The sequence below is a fragment of the Sebastes fasciatus genome, chromosome 7, assembly GCF_043250625.1.
Source record: "Sebastes fasciatus isolate fSebFas1 chromosome 7, fSebFas1.pri, whole genome shotgun sequence".
Lineage (NCBI taxonomy): Eukaryota > Metazoa > Chordata > Actinopteri > Perciformes > Sebastidae > Sebastes > Sebastes fasciatus.
The window spans coordinates 31,716,922-31,728,309 of record NC_133801.1 but is presented as its reverse complement, the minus strand read 5'-3'; the positions used below and the strand labels follow the sequence as shown (position 1 = coordinate 31,728,309).

Here is an 11,388-nt window from a genome sequence, read left to right as displayed (position 1 = left end):
TGTGGTGTTGAAGCGAAGCGTCGCTACATCCGGTCACGATACTTTCGCTTTACAGAAGAGGTCAATGCTGTCCAAAGTAGTGTGTAACAACAACGTGAGTCGTGAAAAAGCTCCATCAGCGACAAACCTCAACTTCACTCCGGAGACGGTTGCTTAGGTTACATCTGTTCGACAGCTAGAAGGACACTTTACGACAAGAGCACGTAACGTTAGCTGTAAGAGAGCTAACTGAGGCTAATTGAGCTGTTCGGAGTTGTTCTCTCTGAGGTAAGCATGGATACTGTTAGCTAATGAAGGAGCTAGTGCTAACCAGCTAACACTGTTATGTTAACGGACCTCTTGTGTTATATTTATGATATATATGTTGCTGTTGGTACAATGTCATGGTGTAACAGCTGGACTCCTGTAAACAGACACGTTAGCTGTTGTTAGTTTGTGTTAGCAACTTTATCATCAACATTAGCCTGCTTTAGCCTGCTTTAGCCTGCTTTAGCCTGCTTTAGGGACCTGTTTTACACCAGTTAACCCAACACACATAATGGGAGTGAATCAGGTAACATGACTGATCAGTCAGAGAGATTAGGCAATTTAATTACACGTGTCAGTTCTTTGTGAGTGTTGTGAAATGACTTGTGATTGAGGATAAGCTGATCTTATCACTGGGGTCGAAGTTAAGTAATCCTTTAAATGTCAGTAGAATAACATGTTGCCTTCAGTAACATTGAGTTATGAAGTATTGCATTGTAGCTCTGGAGCCCTCTCATGCTGTGTGTTTCTGCCTCAGAGTGCTACAGTATGTGATGTGATGTGTCAGTGTCAGCTACATAAAGCTAACAGTAAGACTTGTTTCAGAGGGAATGGAGAAAGCTAAACAAGATGCATTCGACAGTGCCAGACTCCAAGTGATCAAAGATGGCTATGAGAGGGCCTTTGAGTCCATCAATAAAGGACTCTCTGTAGATGAAGCTGGAGACAAGGCTCAGGCCCTGGAGCTCTACAAGCGAGGGCGACAGCACCTTCTCCGGGCCATGACTGTGCCTTCAAATGGAGAGGAGTGTGTGGGCAGCTCCTGGGATTCAGCCAGACAGATGCAGCAGAAGATGCAGGAGACACTGAACAACATCACCACACGCCTGGCCATCCTAGAGACCAGCTCTGACGTTGGATCTGCACCCCCACTGAACACCAGTAGTGGGTCCGGCCCTGGGGCTGCAGGCATGTCTGAAGAGAGTCTCTACCCAAAACTTCCTACTAAAAACAAGCCAGAGAGGCCTGCTGCACCAAACATACTGTCTGCTAACAGCCAGGCAGCAGGAGCTGTGGGAGGTGTGCCTGCACGCAGTAAAGACGGTCTACCTCTCTCACCTACCAGGCAGCCTGTGGCTCCAGCAGAACAGCCTCCAGCTTATTCTCCTCAGGCGGCTGACGGCCATCTGTCTGTCTCATATGGAACAGAATCAGGGGAGATGTCATTGGTCGGAGAGGAGTTCTACAGTCGTACATCTAACTCAACACCATCTCTCCAGAGTATGGGTGAAGAGGGAGAGCAGCTGGTGTACATCCCTCATGGTGTACAGATATTCTTTGTGACTCCTGAAGGGCAGGTGAGCGCTCCGTCGTACCCGGGCTACCTGAGGCTGGTGAAGTTCACTACTGACCATGATGACAGAACGCCCAACCGACCACCGGCATTTCTGCAGGTAAGAGAAACTACATATTTTCCCCCAGGAGTTTCAGCACACTGAAACTCTCTCTGGTATGAAGCTTGAAAGTGCTAGATAAGCCTCCCTCATGCCCGTCTCCTGCAATAAGTGCAAGTGAAATGTCATCACTGCAGTGTCACCACTCTGTTCTTGTGCCCTTTAACCTGATTTTGAAAGACGTTTGCTTGGCCCATCGAAACCTCTTTGACTGTGAGTCATCAGCAGGATGAGATAGGCTTGTTAATGATCTCCTTCCGTTGCCCTATGATCATGTGAGCGATGTTTACTTAGCAGCCTAAGCCCAATTGGTTTATGGGTATGATGTCATCCTCCTACACACATCAGGATCATTACTGGCTCAAAATTGGACGTAGATGTTACCTCATTCATGACCTACTCGGAATCAACTCTCTCCACATCAAGAAAACTCGGAAGATCTTATGACTATTTATTTAAAATATATAGATATTTGCTGTTATAAAACATTTTGATTAGGGCTGTCAATCGATTAAAATATTTAATCACAATTAATTCCATGATTGTCCATAGTTAATTACGATTAATCAAAATAATCACATTTTTAATCTGTTCAAAATGTACCTTAAAGGGACATCAACATGGGAGTTGGCAAATATGCTGCTTTATGCAAATGTATGTATATATTTATTATTGGAAATCAATTAACAACACAAAACAATGACAAATATTTCCAGAAACCCTCACAGGTACTGCATTTAGCATAAAAAATATGCTCAAATCATAACATGGCTGTCAGTGTGTCAGTGTGCTGACTTGACTATGACTTGCCCCCAACCTCATGTGATATATCATAAAGTGGGCATGTCTGTAAAGGGGAGACTCGTGGGTACCCATAGAACCCATTTTCATTCACATATCTTGAGGTCAGAGGTCAAGGGACCCCTTTGAAAATGGCCATGCCAGTTTTTCCTCGTCAAAATTTAGCGTACGGTTGGAGTATTATTTAACCTCCTTCGCGATGAGTTAGTATGACATAGTATACCAATGGATTCCTTAGGTTTTCTAGTTTCATGTGATGCCAGTATCTTCACTCTGGCTTTAAAACTGAGCCCGGTACAACATCTGGAAGATCGATTACGTTAATTTGTTAAAGAAATTAGTGGCGTTAAAATGAAATAGCGTTAACGCGTTATTATTACGTTCATTTAAATCTGAATTATAATGGGCCTATGTTCATAACCAATAAATATCTTTGCACTCCTCATGTGTTACAAAAATGCCACCAAAACCAGATACTGTATGTTTTTACAGTATGGTGCTAAAAATGCACAGTGAAATACCAGAAAATAGATACACCTATACAGTCTGATGCAATCAAATACAGCAGCACTACAATAAACCCTACATATAAGAGGTTTATCATCAGTTTTGTGTTGAAACAACAGTCATAAGGTCACAAGGACGACTAAATGTTATATTATGTTGTCCCCAGCCAGTGTACACACCATCAGTCCTTTGAACCACTAGATTCGCTTGCAAATGTGGAGGTCATAGATAAGAAATTACATGAAGTTATGCAAACGTTTCAGCTTACGTTTTCGTTAAAAGACTAAATCAATACCTAATCTAATTTATCCAACTCATCCTGTTTTGAGCATTTTATTTTTTTTGTGGCAACGTTAAACCCTGCTGTTAAAACAGCCGATACACTGACACTAGTGGATCATGAGACTGAAACTTGACTCTTCATTGGGGAATTTCCCAGGTGCTATTGCCGGCGGGTGACATCAGGGATTCACATGAGTGCAAGTAATTATCTAAACCCTGCTTACAATGTTATGCCCTATAATCCTATTAGACATGCAGCAGTCAGAGGGAGACAGTGTCCTCTGGTTTGTCTTCTCTCAGACGGTTCACTGTGTTGCACTAACCAGAATCTCCATTAGAAATGTGAGGCTCGTCATTTAGAGGTTATACTTGGACACTTTCACTTCCACTAGCATGATCTCTCTGCAGAGCTCTCATCCCCTCTTACATTTGACTTTCATGTAAATTCAATCATTGTAATTTGCCGTGTAATGAGGCACATAGTTCAGAAATAAATGGGACATTTTGGGCCGTGACATCTTGCTTTTAGCTATTTATGATCACAATTTCCAGCTGTTGCATTATTCATTTCTCTCATCTTTGTTTTGCTTCCTGGCAGGTGTGTGACTGGCTATACCCTCTCATGGCCATGGACTCGCCAGTGTTGCTGTGTAACACCGGTGTGTTTATGTTTCCGGACATGATGGCGCCAGCTCCAGGCTATTATGTGGGGGTGGTGTTGTCCTCTGAGCTGCCTGCTGCAGACAGAGAGATGTTCAAGGACCTGCTCTCCCAGATGACAGATCTCAGGGTTCAGGTCAGTGATGCTGTGCAGTCAGTTCTGCAACAGCACTACACGTTTTGACATATATATCCATACAGATCATCTGCAGCTTAATGCCATTCACATCAACATATGTTTACATAAGCATTTGAAGTCACCAAAGAATTGTTACACAAAGCCTTTTGGCAAATCCTCTTGTGCCAGTGAGAGCGGCGCAGAGAGCTATTTTAGGCAAATGAAGTTAGAGTGCTCTGCCGCTATTGGTAGTTACAGCCATGTGACAGGGGATGCATCTTCATTTGCCTTCCCTTTGAAAGCTGAGATCCCACTCATCAGTCTACTTGTCCAATAATATTAACGTAGTACCAGAATGCCGGAGCTTCAGCTGCTAATGTTGACTTAACAAATCAGTGTTTCCCATACAGAAGAAACTACTTGGTCAGGTTGGGCGACGAAATATGAAATTTGTACTCGCACATAAAGATATTTCTTTTGTTTATAAATTCTGTGTTGGAAGTGCAGACTGCCATAAAAAGTGCACCAAAATGATGCAACTGTTAGTAGAGCTGGGCGATATAGAGAAGAAAAAAAAATACATATTTTTACCAATTCTTTTGATGTTTTATACCATGCAAAGTGCCTTTGATTACTTTTTAAAGCACTATATAAAATAAATGTGTTATTATTATTATTGTTGTTTTTGTAGGGTTGAGTTTTGGTGCTTTCACAAAATATTGATATAGTATATATATATAATATATATAATATGAGATTTTTGATCAATTATCATCAATAATGTGAATATGATGTGGGTAAAGACCAATAATAGATTAGCTAGAACATAATTTACTGTAATGCAGCATTTAAAACCAGGAAACGACAACACTTCGAACACTTCAAAATCGAAGATGTTATCTAGTCTCATATCACGATATCGATATAATATTGATATATTGCCCAGCCCTATTAGTTAGCCTTGTGATTCCATTGCTGTGTGGCAGTCCCTAAACACCTTGCACTCTCCACCAGTCATCACAAACAAATTCTGCAAGCGTAGCAAACACTGCAGATATTAAATCTGTTCCTCCCATGAAAGGATTCTAGTTACTGCTTACCCGATACTTTGAGGCTGCAGACTAACAGAGTTTACAACTTTTTCATTGTTTTGGCCTGGCATGAAACTCTTGCTCCTGCTTACTTCTGAGCTGGCACACTTCTCCAAGATACCCCTGCCTCAGCATTGTGGGGATTAGAGACAGACAGGCAGGTGAGGGGAATTAATCAGTTATAATGCTCTTATCTGCAGCAGTTAGAACAACCTCAGAGTTTGAGCTGAAAGACAAGTGCCAGTTCAGCCATGAAGGAGGTAGAGACGCTGGCTCAGATCGATGCCAAACGAGGTCATTTTTGATGTATGCAATCAGGCTACTTATCTTGTCTGATGGATGTGATTCCCTATCAGCAAGTATGCACTTTTTCATTCTCATTTCTGGGTCAAATAGGAGATTTGAGGTTTTCAGCACAAAGCTAGACTGTTTTCAGATGGCACAGGGACTTTTTAAAATGGCAATCTCTTTGTAGCAAACAAACAGCGCATTGTAACGAGAAGCACAGAATAATAAGAGGAGCTATTGTGTGTGAATTAGGGGGTTACTAGGAGACAAGCGTGTGAACGGAGATGTGTACAGCTTGCACAAAGTAGCAGATAACTGCAACTAACTACTTGACTGACAAGTAGGTTTTATTTTCAGCATACATTGTCTGTTTTCGTCTTACAATAGCTAACCAATGTGTCTATATGATCAGCCTCCAGATGAAGCTGCAGACAGCATTAATCTCAGCCAGAAGGTGTCCATCGTTACACCTGAGGAGACTGAACCAGCAGCGACCGACGAGGAGAAGGCTCTACCTGAGTGGAGTGAAAAGGTGGCAAGCGGGATCTTGACAGGTGAGGTCAAACTGCATCTTCCCCCTAAAAATCTTAATGCTTCTGTTTGTTAACAGTTAATTAGGAAAGACAAGCACTGTGTGATCCTTTTGTCCTACTGTATCAGGTGCGTCATGGCTAAGCTGGGGCCTGGTGAAAGGAGCCGAGTTCACAGGCAAGGCCATTCACAAAGGGGCATCTAAACTCAGAGAACACATCACCCCAGAGGACAAACCTGCCCACGTCAGCCCCACAGTCACCAAAGGCCTCCATGTTGCCAAGCAAGCGACGGGGGGAGCTGTCAAAGTCAGCCAGTTTCTAGGTGACCAAGTCATCCCCAATCAGCACGTTTTACTGACCTTGTGTGGTTGTTTGGCAGTGGACCACTAATTGAGTAATGCTGTGTTACTGCAGTGGACGGGGTGTGCGCGGTCGCTGGCGTTGTGGGTCGAGAGTTGGCTCCACACGTGAAAAAACACGGAGGCAAGCTGATCCCAGAGTCTATGAAGAAAGACAAGGATGGGCGTTCCAACATAGACGGCGCCATGGTGGTGGCTGCCAGCGGAGTCCAAGGTAGAGTGCATCTACACTTTATATTCTCTAAAGGCCGGGCCACACTGCCTGTGTGAGCAGCTCGTGACGGCTACCTTTTTGAACTGTTGTGTCCACACAGACACGCTGCTATTGCCAGCTCTTTCTTTCTACATAGTTTGTCTTTCATAATGGCCATTTCATTTCATTATACATGTAATTTATTTCAGACAGAAAATGGTTAAGAAGTGTGTGCTCATTTGTAAATAATAATAATCCACAATTAAATGCTGGTACTCTATTCATTTATGGAGCTGTGCAAGTCACTGCATTTTCCACAACACTGTCCTGCAATTTTTTTAGAATAAAAGCCTTGTGTTATCAAATGAAGGGATCCTGGCCACAGAAAATGCTGGAGGGCTTTTACTTTGAAACAGAAACAATGCTTATTGAAAGGGGATACAGGTCTTGAGTTATGGGTATAAGACATGCGCAGTGTAACTTGAGCTGCGATCGTGCGTTGCTATTGGCTCAATTTCTGCAAGTGCAGACTGCACATGTGCTGTACACCAATAATATGTGACATCTCCTCTTTTCACCCTCCTTGAACAGAAACAGGAAGTGTTGATTACTTCTTTCATGTCTGTGACATTCTACATATACAGTATAGACATTACTATTATGAGACAATTCGTAATAATGTTGCTGGTATGATGTCAAAAGATAATTTTTGCTGTGAACCGTTTGCAGCATGCGGAAAAAATAGGCGAAACTTGAATCTCTAGAAGAAATGCAGCTGAGACGCAGCCGAGTCGCACCTGAGCCCCGCTGCTCACGCAGGCTGTGTGGCTGCTCTAACCTGTTAACATGGGCACTGAAATAAAAAGCAAGAGATTCCACGATCTGCACTCGTGCTGCTCACGTAGGCAGTGTGGCCCGAGTACTAAAATGTGCCTAACATGCTTTGTATTTTCTGGATTTGCTCAGGATTTGCGACCATGTGGACGGGTTTGGAAGTAGCAGCAAAGGACATTACTACGAGTGTAGCATCAGAGACGGTCACCACTGTAAAACACAAGTAAGTCTTCCCTTCCGTTTGAAATGACTTGTTTGACCACTGCCACTTGCTTTAATATAAAGCAATGCACGTTTTTGTTCAACACTGCTTTCTAAACAGGTTTTTGATGTGTATGTTGCAAATGACCTCTTGCATTATACATGCAAAACCAAACGTTCACTCAACTTCAATTTTCACTTTACTTTGCAGATTTAGGGGTCTACAAAACATCTTTGACCCACCTAATGAGAAGACGTGTAATTTTTCTTAATTATACACTGCTGTTTAACTCTTTTCACCACTAATCACAAGCATGACATGAGCCTCTTTTTGTTTGGAATGATTTGGCTCTTACACCAAACACTCTATAAAGTCAATGTGCCAATTCACTGCCCTTCCCCGTGTGGCAATTCACACAATGGTGCTGCTTTTCACTGATTCCTCCAAATGTTTCTCACGGAAATTTCACAATTAGCAACTTTTCTGTCCTGCCTGATTTTAACATCTTCCCCTAATGTATGAATTGATGAGAAAAATATCTACACAATATAGTTGATTATTGACTTCTATAGGGTTGGGCGATATCATGTTATATATCATGAGTTGATATAAATTTGCCAACGGTCAAGTGTTTTTGTTATGCAGTTTCTCCCTTTAAGTGAAGTATTTGATTCAATTAACTGGATTAGCCAAAAAATGCTTCTTAATTAAATTTCAATATACATCGATATTGTGGGAAAAAATTCTATATACCATGATAGAATGATTATATCCATATTGCCCACCCTTAGATTTCTGAAGCACATAAGAAAAATGATTAAAATTCAAATTCTGGCTGTCAGGATTTTCTTAATTTAGGATTGCGCACTTGCACGGGTGTAATCCTCACCTTATAATTCACATACAGCATGGCATCTTTGCATTCCTCGCACTGCACGTTAATGAATTCTCCCCAAATCCTCTGTTTCCCGCCTCTCGCTCTGACCTCTCACCCAATCTGACTTCTGATGAAGGTACGGAGCAGCAGCAGGACAAGCCACAGACCACGCCGTCAATTCTGCCATTAATGTCGGCCTCACTGCCTTCAATGTTGACAACCTGGGGATCAAAGCTGTGGTGAAAAGGACTGGCAAGCACACGGCGCAGGCCATTTTGGAAGAACACAAGCTGCAGGAAAAACCAAAGAATGGGAAGCAAGTGGAGAAATCGGGCAAATAGCCGGTAGTACACTGCCTCGTTACGTCAGCAATGCCTTAAAGCATAATATGTATTCTTCTATCAAATAAATGTAAATTTAATATTCATTATTTATAAAATAATGTTCTATATTTACAAGATAACTACTGTTCTATGCATATCCTACGGTTTGATACAGCTCTTAAGCACTTTAATCTTTATGTAAAAGAAGGTAGATGGACCTAAATGAAAAGAAACAGCAGCAGATTATACAACCCAAATGAAAACATGGTTATACAGTATATTGATACACACTGTAACATTCAGGTATTATCACTTAACTTGGAAGGTACCAGTTTAATTCTGCTCTTTGTACTAAGACAACATTAAATAGTTGACTAGACACTGGAAACGTTCCTAATCTTCGTGAAGCATCTGTGTGTTTGAGTTTTTCCCTAGTAGGGTAAGTGCAATTTATATACTTTGAATGAATGATTAAAATATTATCTGTGAGTCGGTATCTTAAGATATAACTGTTTCAGATAAAAACAAGTGTCTGTTATGCTGTTGTTATTCCCTGTGGTGTTTAAAGTGAGAATTAATCACTGCTGCTTACTGTGCCTGCAAACATCAAATGATATACAAAAATCAAATATGTTGTAAAACTGAAGCTGTAAGTCTATAGTCCATGTGTGTTTATGTAATAGACCTTCAATATGTGGCAAGAGAGTTTTGCCATCTTATGAATGAGGGTTACTAAAATGTTAATGCCTCTCAACTGCAAGTCTGAGGAGTCTAAAACTGTCTAACCGGTTATATTTGTGTTCTGCTATAATGTGCAGCTCTGTCTTCTGCGTTTCAGTTCAGTTGGACCGACATATTATCAAAATGTTAATGTTTATAGTATTTCATATAAAAATCTAGATTTCATTTTGGACAAAACATTTAACAAAATGTGAATTTTGAAGTGTGATATTAACTTTTTTTGCAAACTATATATTTTGTTTTTGAGTGATCTGGTTTGTAATCTTTTTAAACTCCAGCTTTAAGGCCTCAGCAGGCAAATGTAACTTTCAGATAGCTTTCAAGTACTGTACTTGCGCATTGAGATTTCTTTCCCATCTGAAATACTGAGATTTTTCTGAAAAAATAAAATGTTTAAAGACAAAACAAGAAATTCAGTATTTATTTATTTTTTTTGGAAGATTTGGGGATTCACTGCTATCTATTTTGTGCTCTACAAGGTAAGAGCAAGATGGATTTGAGCAGTTTTATTCGGTTTAAATCCAGTAAATGCTATCTTGAATCTGCTAGGTACCTCCATCTAGTGGCTGTTTTACAAGATGTTAATTACAGAGTAGTTTTATATTATCATACTGACTGTTTATTCTGTAAATGTTTCTTAAAAATAGGAACATCAACAGAGGAAAATAAAAAAATATTATTATTATTATTATTATTATGAATAATATATATATAATTTTTTGCACTTCTGGTCCAACCAGGGCTGGAATAATTGCTTTGTACCAAGTTTGAAATGCAGTTCAGTGTTAAATATTTTGACTTAGTAAAATTTCAAGAGAATAGAATACAAGGTATTTGAGGAAGAATTCAGAAAATGAAATATTTTTATGTATAGAATTCAAAGTCCTGAAAATAGTTTAAGTAAGATTCAAATTTGGGCTTAATTGCACATTTAGTCCCACATGTTCATTTCAAAGATTAACATTGGCTATAATTGTGTTTGTTATTGATTACTGAAGTGACAGAATTATATTAAAAAAAAAAATTATTCAACACAAATAATCCACTTGTATGGATTGGCTATTTTTAAAATAGTCAAATGGAAAAAAAAAAAAAAATGACTGATCTGCTATATTTACCTTAGAAATTGACGAGATTTACAGCTAGTATAATTCTTACAATGTTGTGTTGAAAAATAAAAGATGACTTTAACCAACATTTCTGCATCTATTTCTTATATTTGGCCAATCAAAATGGTAAATATGCTGCATATATTATACATATCATCTATGAAATCTCAAACCATATAGTTAGTTGGACCCTGTGTACGATGAAAGAACAATGTTAACAAGATTAGCATCAGGGAAGCACGAGTTAACATTGGTATCCAACAGCAAAACCAGCCAAAATGGACTGACCACACCCTGTGGACTGTCTGTCAAAGGGCTGCTACTACTACTACAGAGGTCACTCTCCTGAAGGAGTCTTGAATCACACAGAGACTCTGACACTGGCTGATTTCCAGCCTCCGGTATCAGGTAACCAGAACTTGAAGTTGCTCTTTGAAACATAGAAAATGGGACGAGTGGTTGGTTTGTCAAATCTATTGCTGAAACTCTGCCAGCTGGGCCAACCAGAGGTGAATCGATCTGACCTTGTTCTACTGAGGGTATTATGAAGTTTGTTACCGTAGTCTGTTCATGTGGGCTGTAGGCTTGGCTAAAAGTCACTGATGGGAGAGCAACAGAATCCGCCTGGTCAGGAGTGACATCCCATAACACACGGCTTGAAGATGGGTGCGTTCCCATCTGTGGTAAAAGAGTGTGGCTGATCATTGCTGATGTGAAAGCACATGAAGTGGGGTTCATAACTGCAGAGGTCGGGTTCATCCAGTTATTTT

General features: G+C 40.4%; 1 protein-coding gene across 2 annotated transcripts; it reads left to right on the top strand.

Moving 5' to 3' along the window:
* The first annotated feature begins 857 nt into the window (after positions 1 to 857).
* On the top strand, positions 858 to 9,921 carry spartb (spartin b). Of its 2 annotated transcripts, XM_074640316.1 has the most exons (8): positions 858 to 1,700; positions 3,889 to 4,086; positions 5,860 to 6,001; positions 6,108 to 6,302; positions 6,395 to 6,553; positions 7,499 to 7,589; positions 7,779 to 7,825; positions 8,582 to 9,921. In XM_074640316.1, the coding sequence occupies exons 1-8, from the start codon at positions 858 to 860 to the stop codon at positions 8,686 to 8,688; spliced, it is 1,782 nt and encodes a 593-aa protein (XP_074496417.1). In that variant the 3' UTR covers positions 8,689 to 9,921. The 2 variants fall into 2 exon arrangements, with proteins under 2 accessions (XP_074496417.1, XP_074496416.1); XM_074640315.1 differs by lacking the exon at positions 7,779 to 7,825.
* Positions 9,922 to 11,388: the final 1,467 nt, after the last annotated feature.

What these genes read in the sequence shown, in the direction of transcription:
- spartb (XM_074640315.1), top strand. Translation starts at nt 858, where the DNA reads ATGGAGAAAGCTAAACAAGATGCATTCGACAGTGCCAGACTCCAAGTG. An exon ending in TGACAGATCTCAGGGTTCAG is followed by an intron (nt 4,087 to 5,859) that starts GTCAGTGATGCT and finishes CTATATGATCAG; the next exon opens with CCTCCAGATGAAGCTGCAGA. An exon ending in GGCTGCCAGCGGAGTCCAAG is followed by an intron (nt 6,554 to 7,498) that starts GTAGAGTGCATC and finishes GGATTTGCTCAG; the next exon opens with GATTTGCGACCATGTGGACG.